This window comes from Ammodytes marinus (genome assembly GCF_949987685.1).
Source record: "Ammodytes marinus genome assembly, chromosome: 16".
Lineage (NCBI taxonomy): Eukaryota > Metazoa > Chordata > Actinopteri > Uranoscopiformes > Ammodytidae > Ammodytes > Ammodytes marinus.
In genome coordinates, this window is record NC_137220.1 from 7,376,108 (window position 1) to 7,397,996 (window position 21,889).

A 21,889-nucleotide genomic window follows, 5' to 3' on the forward strand; every position below is an offset into this window, starting at 1 on the left:
CTCCGCTTTGCCTTACATTCAGGTTACAAAACCAAAGCTGAGCTCCAAAAACACTGCAAACAGTCAGGACTTGTACCCCCTTTTTGTTTGCCCTGAATGGGGTTCGACAAGTTCTGCAGTCTGGATAGTTCCGACCCATTCTGGGTGAGTTTATTTCACAACATTCCTGTATTTTTCCTTTGTCTTAGAAGTATGTTCAGTTGTTGTTGTTAGCTAACGTTACCGGCAGATGCTAACGATAACAGCTCTGACCCGGTAAGTTACATATGCCTGCCGAAGACAACTTCACACAAACTGACGTTATTCCTACCTAGGCCTACGTATTAGTAGGCCTGGCTTCGCTCGATAGCCGCAATTCACCTGAGCAATTAAAATGTTGTTTGAACAGTGAGCACACAGTGCACCGAGGTCATAACACCTTCCCACGCTTCTTCAATACTCATGACATGCCATTGTTTGTGTATATTTTTTATTTATTTTTTACACTTGTTTTATGTCTCGCGCGCAGCAGTAGCATACTGTTCGCTCCCTCTGCGTTAGCTGGCTCGAAATATAGCCTACAATAAATAGAGAATTTTCCTTTTAAGAATTCTCTTTTATGACAGTTCAAATATTTGGTATTTGTGAATCTATTAGGCCTATTGGGAGCATATTAATTCATTTATAGCCTACATTTTCTTCATTTACTTATTTATATAGGGTATTCTATTGTAAAATAACTTTTAATTTGCCATAGTCATGATCAGTCATTGGGGGGCAGTGGTTCAAGCTAATAATAATTTAAAAAAAAGGCCATTGGCCCCACCAACATGCACTATTCCCACCATGATGTTGACACACCACTGCTATCCATAATCACACCCTTGTTTCCTAACATAGCACCTGTTGACATTCTACGGAAACACATTATTTCACGTGTAAACCACAGATTTGACATGTTTTCAGGAGAGCAATTTGTAGAAGTCAGTCCGTTTTCAGTTGTTTAGAGTAATTCACTACTCATATTGAGTCAGGAGTTTCCTTGAGACAGACAGTGAGGAAGGATGCAATTTAGCGGCATTCAAACATATCATCAAATGGAAAACATAATGATTTTTGCCAGTATGGGCCCGACATAGATAGACAAAATATTTGAATCGGACCATCCCTACAGTACTCCCAAGTGGTCCATTTGGTTTGATCCGTCTCCTTTGTCTTGCCTGTACCAGGATTGGAACCGCACATGGAACACCTCTTCTCCAGACCTCACCCAGTGCTTCCAGAACACTGTCCTGGTGTGGCTGCCATGCGTCTACCTCTGGATATGTGCCCCTATCTACCTCATCTTCCTCCGTAGCCATGACAGAGGCTACATATGTATGAGTCACCTCAACAAAGCTAAAACTGTGAGTGAAGAGTCAATTTTGTACATCGCACATTGTTGATTATTTAACTACCGTATGTCACTTTGGGCGTGTCAGAGAAGTGAACATTTTCTAAGGTATATTCTCATAACTGAACAAACAAACTTTCCTCACTGGAAAATTGGATCCCAGAAACACACAGTTTTGTTTACAAACATATTCTAGTCTTACGTTTGGTTCCAGGTGCCTTAATTTTTTTTAGTTTTGATTAATGACGACATAATTATTCATTTCTAAGAATTAGATGTTGAGAATATATCTTTTGTAAACAAACGGCAGGTTCTGCTAAAGTTAACAAATCCCCCTTCTATGAAACTACATGGTGCACCTTTTAATGATTGCTTTGAAACAGGGATGAATAGGTGCCCCATTATGCTCTAAATAATCCTGTACAATCAATAACCACATACAAGAGTAACAGTGCCTTTCTCTGAGTGTGTAACTGGAAGGTGTTCTCCCCGCAGGCTGTTGGCCTTCTACTATGGATCATCTGCTGGTCAGATGTCTTTTATTCTTTCTGGGAAAGAAGTCTTGGCGGCAATGTCCCCGCTGCCGTCCACTTAGTCAGTCCAACGGTACTGGGCTTCACCATGGTGAGAGTTCCTCTTTGTCATTTTTATAGGAAATAGCTTGTCTCAATGAGAAACCTATAGCCCGGTTGTAATATGTTCTAATGTAAGTGTTTGCGTGCTCCAGTTGCTGGCCACATTGTTTGTCCAGTATGAGCGCATGAAAGGGGTCCAGTCGTCGGGAGTCATGCTGATCTACTGGCTGCTTGCACTGCTCTGTGCCACAGTCACCTTCAGATCTAAGATCCTCCAAGCCCTGGACCAGGTCAGTCTTCAACCACCCCCACTGAACAACATTGTTTTTTAATTTTTCTTTTTTTGCAAGAATCATGTATCACGTACAATATTATAGCAAATCTACCTCTCACAAAACTGATAACTTCCACCAATGAGTTCCAATAGGTTAACTGCTGTATCTGTTGTTTTCCTTTGGAAAGCCATTGACTGTGAGTGTGTGGAGGTACACCACCTTCTATATCTACTATGCCCTGCTGCTGGTGGCCCTGTTCCTGTCCTGCCTTAGCGACCAGGCGCCACTCTTCTCCCAGGCCGTCAAAGACTCGGTGAGTAACTCCCTCACACTGTAAACACACACATTGATTTATATCCAGGAAACTTTTCCACTTTTTTTTTGTAAATGTTGTTTGTGATAGTAAGCTTAACAAGCCATGCTGTGTCTGAAATCGCGCACTTACGTAAGTGCACTTACATTGAGTGCACTTTATTATCCCTACAGTACACTTACTTATAGACGCAGTGCTCTTATTTCTACAGTGTACTGTCCAAACTGCCGTCGCGCACCTACCGGAAATGACTTTGCATTTTGACGGTTCTTCTTCGGTGGTATTTTTTTCTGCTTGTGTTACCGATAGCCAAAACAGGCACATTAGTCGTGGAAAAACAAAAACAGTGTGTAATTTAACTTTTGTAGAGCGCGTCCGTCTCCATGGTTGCTTCAAGCTCCTCTATTTTGATTAGAATGTCCCGTCCTCTCCGTTACGTAGGCAAGATGGCGGCCGTTGAGTGTGGAAAGTGTCCATCGCTCCACACTCAAGTTTTAGACCGTTTTGAGTGCACGACCGAGGAACTTACAGTGCACTGCATTTTGGCACACTCTCCGGTTTTGCGCAAAGTGCACTCAAAAAAGTAAGTGTAAGTACAGAAGTGCGCGATTTCAGACACAGCATTATACTGTATTATCATTCAAGCGCTGTGGACATAGTGTGAGCCTTCCAATAGGGCCCTATGAGGTTTACCCTCCCATCCTAAAGGTTTTCAAAGCCTGACATCCTTTTTATAACATACCTCTGTTTTTCCCCACAATTTCTTTGCAGATTTATGGACATTTACTCAGTTAGTGATAGTCTAAGGAAGTGTAAGTCACGTTGAATCTAAAAATGTGTTTCACATCTGTGTCGTCAGATTTGACTTGAGTTATGATTCAGACGAGAAGGAGGAGGCTGATTTTGACACAAATTGCGGTGATCAGGTGTAGGGGGTGGTGGAAAAAAAACAATAAATGTAAAAATCGTTTCATAATTGGCAAAAAAAATCATAATTGGAAAAAATCGATTAAAAAAATCTGATATTATTATTTATTTATTTTATATGTATGAATCAAATCGTGGGATTCCAAAATATTCACAACCCCAATGTGCTGGTAGGTGTCCCGTATTTCACTGCTGCAGTGTGGGTGAGGGGGCAAATCAGCAGCGTGTGATTTTTTTTTATTATCAGCTGATCAACGACATAATCTGTGCACCTTGTAAACGCTGATGAAAAAAGTTCATAATTCTCTGATCCGTGTGTCTGCAGCAAACAACTCTTTTAGGTCTATAACTCTACTGTTTCTGTCTTCAGAACCCTTGCCCTGAGCCTGGAGCTTCCTTCCTCTCCAGAATAACCTTCTGGTGGATCACTGGGTAAGCAGGCCATTCATTTCCATGTGCTTTTATTGTGTTATAACACAGCCTAGGCTCTGTAAACTGGTATGTAAACAAAGGGACCCAATGTAGCTAGCAACCTACCCGTTGACAGAGCCTAAGCTATGTATTAACACTAGCTCTTTTTTTTTTTTTCAACGCGCACACAGTGGGGACAGGTAGCGAATTGTGCGGAGATATTCACTGATTTTGAGAAGTTATTTTGACAAGCATTCTGTAGAAACACCACCTTTTAAATACCCCCCTCTCTTCTCTCCGCCAGGATGATAGTGACGGGCTACAAGCGTCCACTGGAAGAGAAGGACCTGTGGTCTCTAAACCCTGACGACCGCTCCCACAAAGTGGTTCCACAGCTGGCTTATCGCTGGAACACAGAGCGCAACAAGGTCAAAAGGTCAGGAGATAAAGAGATAAGGGGACCACTATACATAGAATACTTAGAAATGCAACATTTTCTTGTAATAAAGACAAACAACATTGTTGCCCAATACCCAGCAGATATTTATATTGGACCAAAAGGGCCACTTAGTGATTTAAAAAGATCACACAAATAATTTTCGGACTCTTCTCAACAAACTTGTTTTTATTTAGAATTAGGGCTGTCAAGCGATTAAAAAAATGTATCTAATTAATTACAGGCTCTGTGATTAATTAATCTAAATTAATCGCATACTTTTATGACACTTTTATACCTGTTTATAAACAGCTGTATAGCCTGCTACAGTTTGTTTCTCTCGCTCTCCGCCTCTCGTAACTTCTGTCTCCACAACAGACAGCGCTGCACTTCCACAGATGCCTATTCCGATTCATTCACCATCGTCGTACTCGTAGGCAAAAATATTGACACACACACACACACACACACACACACACACACACACACACACACACACACACACACACACACACACACACACAGGGTGTCCGTTTACGCGGGAGACGAGACAGCTAGCAAACAAAATTGAGACACACGGAGGAAGATTGAGAGATACTGTTTTGAACCTATATTGTTGCACCCACTAAATCAATAATGCACAGACACTGCGGAGAATAAAGTAAGATGTCTTCCTACCTTCATGCTTATTTGCCCAAAGCATCCCTTAAACCGTCCATAGAGCCCTCGGCTTCTCTCTTTACTTTTCTCCCTTTCACCCGTGTGGGCTGTGTATGCAAGCCATGATGCAAGCTACAGGTGCAGCTCGGTGCCGCTCACCGAGCTGCGCACCACTTTTGCACTGGGTCAAAGGGCACTATAGAATTGCGATTAATCTGCATTCATTTTTTTAATCGCGTTAATTTTTCTGTGATTAATTAATCGAAATTAACGCGTTAATTTGACAGCCCTATTTAGAACATTTCAGTTAATAATTTCTCTTCTATTCTCTCTTCCCAGGACAGAGGAGAAAATGGTGTACTCCCCCAAGAAGGCCCCGCGCGGAGAGGACAAAGAAGGCAGAGCCGTGGAAGAGTCTGAAATTCTGATCGTCAAACCTCCCCAGAAAACCAAGGAGCCGTCCCTGTTCTGGGCACTGTGCTTGACCTTCGCACCCTACTTCCTCATCTCCTGCCTTTACAAAGCCATCCAGGACATCCTCATGTTCGTTGGGCCCGAGATCCTCCGGTGAGAAAACCACATATACCTTTTAATATTAGTGTTTGGGGTGATTACTGTGTGTATGTCATTGTGGACCAAGGGGACCACTTTAATGGCAACAAATAATGTGGCAGTGAAATGACCACGGTTACACACATGTCAATTTTTTTGTTTGCAGCCGTCTATTTCCCTCAATCCAGCGGTCAGTTGTTTAATGTACTGTCTGTTTTTACAACTTTATGACTAAAAAAAGATTAATGAATAGATTCACCTGCCACACCTCGACTAAGAAGAGTTTTCTTGAGACAATATTTCGCCAGTTGACTATTTGGTCCAAGAGTAAAAGATGCCAAGAGAAAAGATCATACTGCTGCCAGCAAGGCTACTTCTGGAGGCCCTCCTTCTTTGGGAAAGGGCAAATAACTTGTTATGCTATTAAGCTTTTGAAGTAAGAATAGAATAAGACAGAATGTACAGTCACATAGATCAACACACACATGTTGTTGTGGAGAGCAAATGAGACACACTTTTCTGGTGATTTAATTCTTGCCTTGTGTAAACATGTTGTCTTTTCTTCCCTTCCAGGCTGCTGATCCAGTTTGTGAACAACTCCAGCGCCCCCTACTGGCACGGCTTCTTCTTCGTCGCTCTGCTGTTCGTCTGCAACTCTGTGCAGTCGCTCATCCTGCAGAGGTACTTCCACGTCTGCTTCATCTCAGGCATGCGGCTGCGCACTGCTGTCATCGGAGCTGTCTACAGGAAGGTACAGACCAATTGCTACTTTGAAGTGATTTTAAGGGGGGTGCACGTGGTGTAGTGGTCAAAGCGCCCGCACATAGAGGCTCAGTCCTAAGAAGCAGCAGACCCGGTTCGAATCCGGCCTGTGGTTGTTCTCTGCATTACATTCTCCTCTCTGCCCCATTTCACCTCTGTCTCTCCAAACTATCTAATAAAGTGCAAAAATGGCCAAAAATTATCTTTAAAAAATAAAGTGATTTTAGAATTTAACTTTCTGCTAAGGATTTACATTAAATACTGACAGAAATTATATAAAAACATAGAGTAACTAACAAGTAATGAAGTGGATGGTTCTTATTAAGATCCAGACACTTCTTCCTATGTTTACACCATAGAAGAGGTTGTTACTTGATTGACCATGATATTCTGAATACAAACAATAATTCAGAGTGTTTAAAGAGAAATACTTGCGTTCCCTTTTTGAGTGGGCTTGTCTTTCAGGCCTTGGTCATAAGCAGCGCAGCACGCAAAACCTCCACAGTGGGAGAGATCGTCAACCTGATGTCAGTGGACGCTCAGCGCTTCATGGATCTCGTCACGTACATCAACATGGTGTGGTCGGCCCCTCTGCAGGTGGTGCTGGCCCTCTACTTCCTCTGGCAGGTAGGGTTACACAGCAGCTGTTGACTGATACTGCACTGTAAAGTGATTTGATCAGAAAGAATAACCAAAACATAGTAGACTCATATACCAAAATAATATATTTTGATACTTGACATTGAGGAATATACTATAGCAGATTGGTTTTCTTTTCTTTTCTTTATTGTGTTTTCTGTTTGAAAAACAAAAGATTCATATAAAATTGGCAAAGTTATGACATCTAGAAATATCTCATGAAATATATTATATGCTAACCAGACCGAACAAAGTATTTAGTGCTAACTTTCAGTACTTGGTCAGTTTTTGATGCTAGAGTCACTATTAATGGTTGGCTATTAAAATATATATATTTATAGGCACAATTTTGTGATGGAGTTTGTGGACAGCTGGACATTTTTGAGAAGCTTAACAGCTGTTGAAAAGTCAGGATCTGCCACAGTTGCAGGTGTGTGTGTGTGAGTGATTAGGTTAAGTAAGTAATATTTGAAATACTCTGTTGTCAAACAAATTAAGCAAGAGCCTAATGTGTTTTTACTGTTTTCTGGTGTGCTGCTGTGCAGAACCTGGGTCCGTCCGTGTTGGCTGGAGTTGCTGTGATGATCCTGATGGTCCCTATTAATGGTGTCATCGCCATGAAAACCAAAACCTACCAGGTGGGACCCCTCTGCAGACAAACATTGTCACACAATTCTCTATCTCTTCAAGCGATACAAAAAGCCTTTTTGTGTTAAGATGTGTAGAAAACACATTATGCATGTGTTCATGTGCAGTGCTAACAGAAATGTTAAAATACGCGTTCGTTTAATGGAAATATGGAAGGCAAAAATAAAGAATGAAATGGAGAAAAGTTTCCAAGTTATCAGAGGAGGTTTAATGAACTGATATCACAGGACAGGGTAATGCAGCCTCTCTGGACAGGAAAAGTCAAAAAAGTGAAGTCTCTTCTCTACAGCAAGGCTTTTTAACATCCCTAAACAAAAGACAATGATTGGTTTTTATTGCTGTCGTCTGGTTTCGGGGGTCATCTTCTTGCACATCTCCGGACGTCCTCTGCTGAATTTTACTGACTGGCTTAAGCTTCCCAGCCTGATAGAGTGTTTACAATTTGTTTGAGCAGCAAGGCCTTGGTCTTAGCAGGCCTCAGGAATGTTGCTTATCAATGGGAGAATCAAGTTAGGTTTTATAGCTGTTTCACCTCTTTGTTTCCACAGCACAGAGAAATGTTGAGTGAGAACATTTATTAAAGTCAAATGTGTAGAATATATAAATTGTTTAAATGATTACACAATGGTTAAATACAAATTAATGAGGGGGGTATATTCATCATTAAAATTAGAACTAAAAATCCTCACAGTGCCATTGACCATGTTTTACTTTCGCTCAATTACATATGGTCCGTTGGTTTTCCATTATGGAAAACCAACAGAGATTCTACTTCAACCTCCTACGAGGAACTCTCTAAATGTTTGTGAGACAGTTTTATTTTTTCTAAAATGACCAGCTACAGCAAACGAGACCATCAGTGAAAAGAATACTATTTTTATACAGTTATATTTAATGCCTTTGCTCAGGACTGAATTCCCGCCCAACTCAGACAAAACTAATTACGACAGGCAGATGGAAAAAATCAGTGTTTATGAATGCTACTAAAACAAAGTTTGCTTTGTTTCACCATTGTCATATTAACATTATTAAACTGACAGTCACAAGACATTACTTCATGGCCATGCATCCTGCTCATTCTTTCACTTGCTTCTTAGCAAAGATCTCAGGCTCTGGTGTCGTAAAAGCACTACTACTTTTGTCCAATGGGTGTGCTAGAATCATCAAACTGAAAGTTCCTCATAGTCAAGGTGCAAACACTGAATAATTACAGTTAACCTTGTGTGTGTTTGTAGCATTGTCTGTGTGTTTGTTTGTTTAAACATGCTGAATGTGTGTGTTTGTGTGGTGCAGGTGGCTCAGATGAAGAGCAAGGACAATCGCATAAAGCTGATGAACGAGATGCTGAACGGCATCAAGGTGCTGAAGCTGTACGCCTGGGAGCTGGCCTTCAAGGACAAGGTCTCAGAGATCCGCGAGAGTGAGCTGAAGGTCCTGAAGAAGGCAGCGTACCTAGGAGCAATATCCACCTTCACCTGGGTCTGTGCACCTTTCCTGGTAAGTCCAGGGACACTCTTACCATCATGGGGTTCAGCTAACCCAGCACCAGCATCTATACAGACTGGTATAAAAGGACAGGATTGCAAGTGTCCAAATTTCAAAACAATCTGCACCTAATTTGTAGAGAACCTTAATGGCTTGAAGGTGCACTATGTAGTTTCAGATGATGGGGATTTGTTTACATCTGCAGAGCCTGCAGTTAGTAAACAAAATGTATATACTCTACAGTATAGTATTGAATAAGTCTATCATCATAAATCAAAAACTAATTATTTTGAGGAACCTGGTAAGGTTCCAAACGTAAAACCAGAATATGGTTGTCAACAAAACTGTGGGCCCTGCTTGTGTAAACGACAACAGTGAAACAGTAATTTTTCAGTAATTTTTCTTACCTCAAACAGTGTTCGAGGGATCCAATTTTTCCTAAATAAAAAACTTATTCAGTTATGAGAATATACCTTTAGAAAATGTTCACTTCTCTGACAAACCCAAAGTTACATAGTGCACCTTTTTAACTTGTCTTATTTTGTGAAAAAGCAAAGCGCTGTAATCCCTGATCCTCCTCTCTGTGTGATCTCTCTCTCTCTCCTACCAGGTGGCCCTCTCCACTTTCAGCGTCTACGTGCTGATAGACGAACGCAACGTTCTGGACGCCCAGAAGGCCTTTGTGTCCCTGGCGCTCTTCAACATCCTGCGTTTCCCTCTCAACATGCTGCCAATGGTCATCAGTAGTATGGTGCAGGTATTTACATGCTCAGCACACAAGTCACGCTTGGTTGTCTCCAGTGTCCCAACACATTTCTGACTAGTTTTGCTAGCTATTGACTCAACCCCTGGAAAACTTCTTCTTTGACTTGCAATCTTTAGAGATTCTGGAGAATATTTGTTGACAAATCATTTTGTCAGTGAATATCTCCTCACAATCTGCTACCTGTCCGAATAAAAAATCTGGTGTACACAGCTTAAGCTTTGTAAACTGTTTAACAACAGTTTATTAACACGTGATAGCTAATTGAAAGTGAAACCGCACTCAACAATTGACTTATATACAAGTTATAAAATCTTCTGAGTAACACAGAGGCCACTGTAAAAAGCTTTCCCTCTGTGTGTGTTGTGTCCAGGCCAGCGTGTCCCTGAAGAGGTTGAGGGTGTTTCTGTCACACGAAGAGCTGCAGGAGGACAGTGTGGAGCACAAACCAGTAGCAGGCTGTGAGTCTTTGACTGGACTTTATTCATTTTATTCATCTGTCACTCAACTATATGTTCACACATGTTGTGTTCATCTCCATTCCTGTGCTTATTATGTGTGTATGTATATGGAGGTATTTCACCAGCAGTCTGTTAATACATCTCTTCTTTCTCTCTACCCTAGCCCCACACAGTATCTCCGTAGTGGATGGAGTTTTCAGCTGGTCAAAAACAGAAGCACCGACACTCAAAACGTACGTGTCATTTTTCCTCAGGGGAGCTTTAGTGCATGCACATGAATAAATTTATATTTACAATACTCAAAAGTATAAAAATACTTGCACACCAACATGTATGATGAAGGAGGGTTCCTTATTATTCCTCCACGCAAGCAATGTGTAATTCATTCTTTATTAAGAAACAAAGCTTTTTCCCTAAATGAAAGTGACGTGAGTTGAATCTCCCTGTGTGTCTGCAGGCTGAATGTGTGTATCCCAGAAGGCTCTCTGGTGGCGGTGGTGGGACACGTGGGTTCTGGAAAGTCTTCGCTGCTCTCTGCTCTGCTCGGAGAGATGGACAAACTAGAAGGAACCGTGGCCGTCAAGGTGGCTGCTCCCGCTCTGACACACACTTAATGTTACGACATTGTATTGTCTTAGGATCATTTCACGCCAAAAACTGTTAACAATATTGCACAACAATGGGTTGTGTGCTCAATAACTTAAAGTGGTGTTTGTGTGTCCCTGCAGGGTTCGGTGGCCTATGTTCCCCAGCAGGCCTGGATCCAGAACACCACTCTGAAAGACAACATAATCTTTGGTCAGGAGAGGAGAGAGGCCTGGTACCAGCGCGTGGTGGAGGCCTGTGCCCTGCAGCCCGACCTGGAGATCCTTCCTGCTGGAGACGAGACTGAGATTGGAGAGAAGGTATGGATCCACCCATGTAGGCTCTCCAAGAGGTGTCCAAGTGGTTTGCTTTTAAAACACTGTGGCAATAGAATAGAATAGAATAGAATAGAATAGAATAGAATAGAATAGAATAGAATAGAATAGCTGCACAGCTGACAGCAAGGCCTGTCTCCACATTAGGGCCCGACCGATATTGATTTTGGAGTGCCGATGCCGATTATTTTCAGATAAAAATTACGATTTACGATTAAATCGGCCGATTTAAAAAATAAATTAAAAAATCCCCAAAATATATATTGAAAAAACCCTTAAATATATATATACCTTTTACTGTTGAAAATATGTACAGGAACTTTTTCTTTATTGCAATACGCATTGTCTAAAAAAAATAACGTGTAACAAATAAATGTCTAAATTCAGACATTATGCATTTTATCTTACTGCACCCAACCCTCTGGAACTCCCTCCCCCAAACATCAGCATCTCAGACTCAATAAACTAATTCAAAAGTCAACTCAAAACTCACCTCTTTAAGGAAGCATAATGACACCTGACTCCACTTCAAACCTTATTTAAATTTTTTCTGTATTTTGTTTTCTTTTTCTACATGTATGATTCTCTATGATGTAAAGTGTCTTTGAATGACCGCCAAAAAAGCACCATATAAATTCTATCAATTATTATTATTATCATTAACTGGCAAGCGATGACCAATGCCTCTGCTATTGGTTGCAGGGGGAACTGTCAGTGTAAATTAATCCAATGTATTACAACACTCCTGCTGCTGCTGTAAATAGGCTATAGCATTAATGCTATTCAATTAGGCTACCTCCAGGGCAGAAATACATATCACACATGATTGCTTGAAAAAAAAAAAAAAAAAAAAATCGGACAAAAATCGGCCGATGGCGATAATTCCGAAATATGCGAAAATCGGCTGACAAATCGGTCGGGCCCTACTCCACATTACTTAGTTTGTGAATTAACATGCATTTTTTATTAAAGCTCCTTAACCATGGTTTCATTGTATTTTGTTGATACAGTGTCTGTGTGAAATCCTGTTTTTCTAATAGTAGAAAGTTGCCCTGAAATGTATGCTATAAAGGTTGTAAAGACCTTGATCTCCTTCTGTCTCTCTTGCTTCCAGGGTGTGAACCTGTCCGGGGGTCAGAAGCAGAGGGTGAGCCTGGCCCGGGCCGTGTACTGTGACCGAGCCGTCTACCTGCTGGATGACCCGCAGTCTGCTGTGGACGCTCACGTGGGGAAACACATCTTTGACAAGGTCATTGGCCCACAGGGACTGCTCAGGGACAAGGTGTGTGCCATCGGACAACTGATCATTGTTTGGCTACTTTTCATATTTTCCCATTGCCCATTTATTTGTTGTTTGAGGCATGAACAAACACCCCAAAAAAAAAAATTGGGATGTGTGGATAGTAGGAGCAATAGAATAAAACAATTTATTGAGAATAATCTCATTATCAGACGACATCAATAGAAAAATACTTGTGTAATGTGACTGCTGCGACTACGTTGGTTGTAGGCTTTCAGGTATGAAAAAGTTCTACACGTCCATCTGTGGATATTTTTTTTCAATATATTTGTATTATTCAAAATAGTCGGTCTGATAGTGAATGTTTTGGAGGGGTTTAAAAGAAATCTTTGGAATAAGTACAGCATTGGATTTTCTGCCTTTTGAAATAGTACAGTTAACACATTCCTACACAGCAGCATGTTGAATGTATATGTGTGTATGTGCTGTAGACTCGTGTGCTGGTGACCCATGGCCTGGGTTACCTGGCCCAGACAGACCTGATCCTGGTCATGGTGGAGGGAGAGATCACTGAGATGGGATCCTACCAGCAGCTCAAGGACACAGAGGGAGCCTTCTCCGAGTTCCTCAAGACATACAGCGCTGTGGAGCACACTGAAGACGATGGTGAGACATGAAAATAAATTGTGCTATGGATCTGATTTTTTCATATTAAAGATGATATTTAGGGATCAATCTATACTCATGAAAACTTTTGTTTCCTCTCCTACATTTAGAGTCCCAATCCACACCAAAGAGTCAAACCAAAGTGATGGAGAACGGCAGTGCATCTGCTCCTGTTGGGTGAGTGAAGTTGGAAGTTGTTTTAACATAACATATGTCATTTCATTTTATAGTGTTGGACAGTTGGTATTTGTAACCCAACAAAACAAAATGAAAGGATGAATAAAGCATCTGAAGACAAATTATGGGATGCAGGGAGGAGATTGGCACACAATGTATCTGGTTTGGTATCTTGGGATCATCTGAAGTTTTATATTTTCCTTTTGTCATACTTTTTTTTTTTTTTTTTTACCTTGTTGCTATGTTTTATAAATGTCCCAATTAAATGCAATATTGTGTTACATACCACTTTGGTGTTCAACACTGGTTAAAAATAAAGTATAAAAAAATTATGCAGAATAAGATGGACAACAAAGGAGCTCTGTGGCCCAGAAAAATCCGATATATCCACGAAGACACGGACAATACCTGTTAGTGGGAGCGATTCATTGTTGCTTTAGGCTCTGTAAAAAACTGAATAGCACCTGTTCATGGGGTGAATGTTCTTAAGAATTGATCTAATCAGTGCTATGAATCTCTTTGTTCACTGGCTTCAGAAAGTATTCATACCCATTCGAATCCCAAATACAGCTGTCCAGAAATCAACGCAGACTGGTAATCCCTGCCAAAAGGACTTCTATAGAGTTTCTGAGTCTGAATACGTGCATAAAGAAGAAATTCAAGTTTTTGATCTTTTTATCAATTTTTATAAAAACATGTTTTCACTTTGACCTTTTGGGTTATTTAGTGTACGATGACGAGCAACATTTTCAAATTTATCCATTTTAAAATGACATCTTCACTAATAAAGTGTGCATAAAAGTAAAAAAAAAAAAAAAAGTAGAAGTAGACTGTTTATTTCACTGAAAACTAGTCCGTTTTATTTTGAAGTTTTTTTTACTGTACATTTATATTGTTCCCCATGTGTGCAGCAGTCCCAGTGTTGACAGTGTTTCCACACTGTCCCAGACGGGCAAAGAGGAGAAGGTGCTGGACAAGAAGGCCAAGAATCCTGAGATGGGCAAGCTGACAGAGGCTGACAAGGCCCGCACCGGACGGGTAAGTCATCTACATCACAATTTTCTATTGGTTTTTCATTTCTTTTGGGGTAACGGTGCAATAAAATGTAATCCTAAACAAGGCATAATACAAAAATTCAGTTTGACTAGGGCATCAAGTAAATCCTTACAATAGTCAGAATAGGGAAGATATTTTAAATGTAACATCAACATAACCATAGTACAAGTAGTCACTTAGAGTATTTCATGAAGTTATACATAATTCATAGTGTATATAGATTACTAATTACTAATCTCTCCCCAGGTCAAGCTGTCTGTGTTCTGGGCCTACCTGAAAGCCATTGGAGTGATCCTGTCCATCATCGTTCTGCTGCTGTTCCTGTCCCACAACCTGCTGTCCCTGTTCTCTAACTACTGGCTGAGCCTGTGGACCGACGACCCCGTGGTCAACGGCACCCAGCCCAACAGGCACATGAGACTGCAGGTCTACGGGGCTCTGGGACTGTCCCAGGGTGAGCACACACACAGACACACACACACACACAGACACACACACACAGACACAGACACACACACAGACACACACACACACACACACACACACACACATATGGAACAAAGGCAAACATTGAGACAAGATTCACTGATACACCAGAAGGACAGGAAAGTTGTTTTGATGAAGTCATTGTCATTCACACTTGACACTCAACCCATCCCCACTCCTTGTAACAATATATTGGGTAACAAAATCTAAAAGATCATTTTACAGCTGAGTTGTTGCTGGTAACCAATTGCTGTTTTGCTAATGCAGACCTTTTTGACAAAATCACTTTTTTCCAAAAGGAGTGATTATCTCATAACGATCAACTACCTTCCCACAGTCAGTGCGTTTCCATGGCACAACTAGATTGGATTAAGACATATACCGAACTAGACACTCGAACGGACCGTGTCACTAGTCTGAGTATACATGGCCTTTCAGGAATCGGATAAATGTCCGATGCAGGGCTGTCTCCACTATGCTAGGTGGCGCTGTAGCCCTTTCAACAAGTGGTTATAGAGCCACATCCGGTTCCCTTCTGGCAATAACCCTACTATTTTTTACGTTGTCTCCTTCCACTTCATTGTGAAATCCTCCGCAGGGATTCACGAGCAAGCGCAGAAAGAGAACTCCGATATCCGATCCCTGTATACATGCAGAGAGAATGCCGACTATGAACGAGTTATCTAGGTGTTCTTATCCGACTTCGCTTGTCCGTTAATGTTACAAGTCCTGTTGAAGTCTTATTCGTTTATTTACCTGATTATGAGTCTGCATGTAAACACACTGACTGTGTGTGCACAGAAATATCCTGTGTTAAAACACAGCCTAGGCACTGTAATCGGTTATGTTGCAAGCATTCTCTTGAATCGCTGAAGTTTTTCTGAAAAAAAGTAAAGCTAATCAAGCTTTTATTTTCCTGTCTTACCAGTAGCTCCTGCTATACTATACTCACATATATAAACTATGGACCTCACTGTGTGGATGTGTTTTAAACTCATCCTACCCCATGGGTTTATGGGACTGTTCCCTTTTAGGCTTGGCGGTCTTTGGTTACTCCCTGTCCATGTCCATCGGGGGCATCCTGGCCTCCCGCTTCCTGCACCAGTCCATGCTGTACGATGTGCTGCGCTCCCCCATGGCCTTCTTTGAGAAAACGCCCAGCGGGAACCTGGTCAACCGCTTTGCCAAAGAGATAGACACCATCGACACAGTCATCCCCAGCATTATAAAGATGTTCACAGGCTCTCTCTTCAACGTGTTGGGTTCCTGTGTGGTCATCCTCATTGCCACACCGCTGGTTGCCATCATCATTCCTTTCCTCGGCCTGCTCTACTTTTTCGTACAGGTTGGTTTGAAATTTGCAAAAGGCAAATCCATCACTTTTTTTTCTTTTTGTGTATTTTTTTCTTTTTGATGTCCATTTAAAACCAGTTGTCAGATGTGACTTTCCTTTCTCTGTGCAGAGGTTTTACGTGGCGTCCTCTCGGCAGCTGAAGCGCCTGGAGTCTGTCAGCCGTTCACCCATCTACACACACTTCAGTGAAACACTGCTGGGCACCTCCGTCATCAGAGCGTTCGGTGAACAGCAGCGCTTCATACGAGAGAGTGACGAGCGCGTGGACCACAACCAGAAGGCTTACTACCCCAGCATAGTAGCAAACAGGTCAGACTCTGCTGCTACTACTCTACCTGCTGACACCAGGCATTTTCCAGCTGCTTTTTATGAATTTTCTAGGGATTGGACCGATCCAATAGAGTATCGGTATCGGTTCCGATATGGCTGCAATCTACTTCGCAGCCTAGAACTACAATCTACAATCGACTAAAAACTCTGAAGAACATACCAATCCAAATTCCATGGTCTATTTTTTATTTATTTATTTATTTTTCACTATGAAAGATAATTTAATTTTAAGACCATAGCTATGTGTTTGAGCACAAGTTAAGAATAATTTATCAATTAAAAAAGTTGAGTTCTGAGGTATTCAAACCTTTCAAAGTTCCCCACAACATTCCTCTAGTGTCCTTACATGTGGATGAATCTGTGTTGGTGCAGGTGGCTGGCAATTCGCTTGGAGTTTGTGGGAAACTTCATTGTGACGTTTGCTGCTTTGTTTGCCGTCATCGCCAGAGAGAGCCTGAGCCCAGGAATCATGGGGCTGTCTATCTCCTATGCCCTCCAGGTAAACACTCATCCAGGGTTCCCCGTGGGGTCTTAAAAGCATTGAATTTAATATTCTCAAAATTGAGTTATATTGAATCTGTGTCCCATGTGCAGTTGACGGCCTCCCTGACCTGGCTGGTGAGGATGTCTTCAGAGGTGGAGACCAACATAGTGGCTGTGGAGAGAGTCAAAGAGTACAATGACACGGAGAAAGAGGTACCAAAAAGAAAATCTTGTGATCTTGGGGTTGATGATGAATTTCCTTTTGTGTTCCATTGCCCCGTGTACATCGAACTGATTAAATATTTGTTTGGTAAAAATTCAGTTGCAGAACAATGATTTTGGGGGGGTTTGTTGAGTCGGCTCTTGAAGATTTTCGACTTGGCAGGATTTTTTCAATATTACAGAGAACGCTGTATTCAAGATAATGAGACATTTTGACATTCTGACCACCAGGCAGAGTGGAGCAAGGAGCCTTCCATCCTCCCCCCAGGCTGGCCCACTGCTGGCTGCATAGAGATGAGAGGCTTCACTCTGCGCTACCGCCACGATCTGGACCCCGCCATCCGCAACATCACCATCAACATTCAAGGAGGAGAAAAGGTCTGCCTTTACAGTTTTGAGGCAGTGTGTGTGTATCCCATCATCTGTATTGATGTATGTAATGTGTAGAGTATTTCTATGGCCACTAATATTTGCTTTCCATAAGGTGGGGATTGTGGGGCGCACTGGAGCGGGGAAGTCCTCCCTGACTCTGGGTCTGTTCCGGATCATCGAGGCAGCCGAGGGCAGCATCTTCATAGATGGGGTGGATATTGCTCAGTTGGGCCTCCACGAGCTCCGCTCTCGAATCACCATTATACCACAGGTAAGTGCAGAAAAGAGTATGGGCTTACATGGCTTCAATTCGATTACGGTATTTAGCACAGCCAGTCATTTGGTGTGGGTGTCGCTGCTTCTTTAAGGCAGCACCCCTCTAAGAAAGTTCCCCAGCTAACTGACTTATCCCTGGTATCAGTGTGCTGATAAAACAGTGTATCCAATGATGTGATGAACAGACCTAACCGCCCCCCCCCCCCCTCTCTCTCCAGGACCCAGTGCTGTTTTCAGGCTCTCTGAGGATGAACCTGGATCCCTTTGACAGCTACACAGATGAGGAAGTATGGAGGTCTCTGGAGTATTCCCATCTCAAGGGCTTCGTGTCCGGCCTGCCAAACAAACTCAGCCACGAGTGCAGCGAAGGAGGAGAGAACTTCAGGTACTGTATACCGTCTTTATGTTATGTGTACGCTGATAACTTTTCAATATATTGTGCAGCCCTAGAAGAGGCATAAGTAAATGCACTACTTCCTCTGTGTTGACCTGTTATTTCAACAAGACAGCAACTTTCCATCAGGACAACAACACAGTCATGTTGTGACTCTGCTGCTCTCACTTTTTTATTTTTTTAACACTAACTCAGAAGACTTAACACAAATCAATACAGGAGAAGCAGTAGGACTAGAAGTAATTGTAATTCAATTGTCTGGGCTTTAACAGGAACCATTAAGCTTCACTAACTATACATAGCCATTATTATCAAATCCTTCCAGAAAGCCACACGGTGGAATGAAATATCCAAATGTTTTGTCTCAAGAAAGCAGTACAAAACTACATATCTCAAATCTCTTTACCAAACCCAAATAGGACCAGGGGCTATGTATCCTGAACCAGGCCCAAACACAGCTTCAGTGTGGCTGTGTTTGCTGACTGTGTCTGTGTGTTTGTTCCCCCTGCAGTGTGGGTCAGAGACAGCTGCTGTGCTTAGCCCGAGCCCTGCTGAGGAAGACCAAGATCCTGGTTCTAGACGAGGCCACCGCAGCTGTGGACATGGAGACAGACAAACTGATCCAGTCCACCATCCGCTCTCAGTTTGAGGACAGCACCGTCCTGACAATAGCTCACCGCCTTAACACCATTATGGACTACTCCAGGTAACATGCTCGAGTCTAGTGTGACTGTGCTCTAAGAAGCAGCTGTAGAACTGCTAACTCTCTGTGCAACTTTTACAGCAATAACTGTATGAGTGCTGTGTCTCCTCTAGAGTCCTGATGTTGGATAAGGGAGAGATGGCAGAGTTTGACTCCCCTTCCAACCTGGTCGCTCAGAGAGGAGCCTTTTACAAGATGGCCAAGGACAGCGGGCTGGTCTGAGATCAGGAGGTGTGTCACTGTTTCCAGCTGCTCCTCTGGGCCCGTCCCAGCTCCCCAGGCTCCGTGCTGAGTGACGGAGTGACAGGACAAAGTAGGGCAATTGCTAAGATGTAGAGTGTATTTAAATAAGCAAAAGGTTGGGTTTGACCTGATCCGCCCTACACTTACGTCCTCACTGAACTACACACATGTATGCTGTCTTTTCCCTTTCCATGTTCTCTCACTACTATATCTGCCATGAACGACGACCTGAAATGTTACAACTTTTATTTTGGCAAAGCATTGTACTTGCGCTTGAGCAAGGAGCAGGGGGAGTTGTCTTTCTCTACAGGCAGAATTCACTGCAGTGCGTCTCTTGAATACTCCTGGTTGTGGTAACCAGCGCTCAGGGCAGTCAAAAAAAAGACCGTTGGTGCCGTAAATTACCAAAATCATCTAGTGCCAAATTCTGCCCTCAAATTAAACATTCATTTTGAAAAGCAAACGTTGAACACCAACGATTGGAGGAGAACGTCTGGACGTGGGACACCAGTCACATGGACAATGCAATAAAAACAGGCTCAAGGGGAGGCTCATCCCCTTGTCTGGACTACGAAAGATGCAAATATTAAGTAAGACTTTTCTGCCTCACATTTGCTTTGTCCCAATTCCATGCCACACATACTTATTGTTCTAACTGTGTTCCATGTACTCATCTGTGTAGTATGCTGTTTTATACTGACCTGATACAATCTGCAGCCTGCACTCAATCTAAAGGAGACCAGACCACTGTATATGCCACTTTTGTTTAATTTATCATTGGAAGAAAAAACTGAAATCCCAGCGGACATATCCGTGACAAAGATACATCTTTAGTAAGCTGTATTGAGCTGGGACACAGCTACTTTTTTGATCTTGTAGCTAGCAAGGCTAGCTGCTATGGGGCAACCCACTTTGTCTGTATAGGTCATCAGGAGGGATTGTTCTGAGAGGGAAGTATTTGCTGTTTCCCAGGTTTTAGTTTCAGAGCATAGTCAGGAAGAGGTGGAGCTGTTGAAACAGCACTTGAGAGGTCACATATCCCAGGCAGCGGCGGTTGCTAACCTTGAACATCACTAGATAGAGATCCATAAAAAATGACAAACGCACAAACTCTGTGAATCTGTTTTTATAGATTCAACTTTACTGTTAATTTACAACCAACACTCATTATTATTTATTGTGAGTTATTATTTAAACGGCTTTAATGTTGACGTGTTCGTGCAAGCTGCTGATTTGTTTCAAGGCTCTACTCATTGAAGACATGCTGAAGTCAATTGATTAAACAAGACAACATGCCAATCAGTCTGCTGTTTCACATAAGTGAATTTGAGTCTTAAAAGGTAACCTTCAAACAGCTACACAAGAACAAAACTGTTGGATTTTTGGATTATTAATGTACCAAGGTACTGAATGTGCCCATAAAAATAGATCTCATAACATATCTTTTGTTAACTGCTAATAAGTCATACAAGCAACCAATGGAAAAAAAAAATCTCACTTCAACTCTGACAGCAGTTTTTATATTGATTACAAAAAATGTCTTATATTTCTTTTCATTGCTGTGTTTGTCATAGTGAGTGTGTGAGTGACTGTGATATATTCTGTTGAATGAGAGTTTTGTTAAGCTGCTGGTTATACAGAGATCCAGAAGAAAGAAGTCCCAAAGTTTTAAGTGCATGTTAAACAAATTGGTTATAATGTACACTAACAAATCTATTTGTCTTAACAAAAACAGCAGGAGTGAAATATAACACCAAATATATATTATGACTTGGTTATAATAATATGGTAGTTCCAAGGGACTATCTAGCGCTCAAGACATGCTTTCTTGTGTGAAACTTAACCTGTACATACAAGAAAACGTTTACTCTGCAAAGGAAACTAGTTAAGAGGACAAAAGTTTCTAGTGCACATTAGAAACAATGTGCACTAGAAACGTATTGTGTATGTAATGTTAGACGCTCTAAAGGTATTTTATTAAAAATATAAATAAATAAATCTGCTGCTCAAACACCTATAGTGATATTATTGAAGAGAGGCTTGTTTATCATAAGAGCCCATTGGGTGGATGTTACCAGGAAAACTAAACATACTGCTGTTTTTTTCTCTTTTTTTGTGGGACTGGAGAAGAGGTTTTATAGAAGATTATGGCCAAACAAACGAGAAAAAAAACTTTTGAGGCATGTGAATTCTTAAAAAAAAGAATAAGATATGTTTAATTCAATTTGAGAATAAAATACATTTCCAAAATTCCCCATTAAGTTGCATTCTGAAGAATTTTGGGTTGGAGATTTATTTGATCAAAATTCAGATGGAACACTTATAACTTAGAAGTTTGTTTTTCTCATGGCCCTAATCTGCCCTTAGAACTTGGATTCAATTTAAGGTTATGTTTCACTTTTGGAAAACTGGTGGTTAAAGCTAGGGCTCGCCGGGAGAACAGCGACGTATGCCTACAGGTTCTGCTTTTGTTGATTGTACACATAAAAGAATTTGGTTGTGTCAAAGGCAGCACATGATTCAAAGCATGTTGAGATTTAGTAAAGCATATATTTGTGTGACATATTTATGATTACAAAGTGAATATCTGATGTTTTATGTATTGATTTGTGTATTTACTTTTGAAATAAAACCATTGAATGTCCTTGTTTTATTTTTCTAGTGCATAACATTGTTAGGCCTAGATTT

At 41.5% G+C, this 21,889-nt stretch overlaps 1 protein-coding gene across 1 annotated transcript; it reads left to right on the forward strand.

Moving 5' to 3' along the window:
- Positions 1-9: 9 nt before the first annotated feature.
- abcc1 (ATP binding cassette subfamily C member 1 (ABCC1 blood group)) lies at positions 10-21,839 on the forward strand. The gene is made up of 31 exons (XM_080044071.1): positions 10-144; positions 1,209-1,385; positions 1,868-1,996; positions 2,100-2,237; positions 2,410-2,535; positions 3,833-3,894; positions 4,178-4,309; positions 5,309-5,536; positions 6,095-6,272; positions 6,749-6,910; positions 7,468-7,560; positions 8,864-9,067; positions 9,666-9,812; positions 10,192-10,279; positions 10,443-10,512; positions 10,737-10,863; positions 11,008-11,184; positions 12,314-12,481; positions 12,931-13,105; positions 13,216-13,282; positions 14,194-14,320; positions 14,585-14,792; positions 15,859-16,169; positions 16,288-16,487; positions 16,881-17,007; positions 17,103-17,204; positions 17,445-17,591; positions 17,698-17,856; positions 18,080-18,246; positions 18,767-18,961; positions 19,072-21,839. Exons 1-31 carry the CDS (start codon positions 97-99, stop codon positions 19,178-19,180), a joined length of 4,548 nt encoding a protein of 1,515 aa, XP_079900197.1. The 5' UTR covers positions 10-96; the 3' UTR covers positions 19,181-21,839.
- Positions 21,840-21,889: the final 50 nt, after the last annotated feature.

Coding starts and splice junctions, on each gene's coding strand:
- abcc1 (XM_080044071.1), top strand. CDS start 97: ATGGGGTTCGACAAGTTCTGCAGTCTGGATAGTTCCGACCCATTCTGG. Junction 14,793..15,858: donor GGCTCTGGGACTGTCCCAGG/GTGAGCACACAC, acceptor GTTCCCTTTTAG/GCTTGGCGGTCTTTGGTTAC. Junction 18,247..18,766: donor GAAGGAGGAGAGAACTTCAG/GTACTGTATACC, acceptor TTCCCCCTGCAG/TGTGGGTCAGAGACAGCTGC.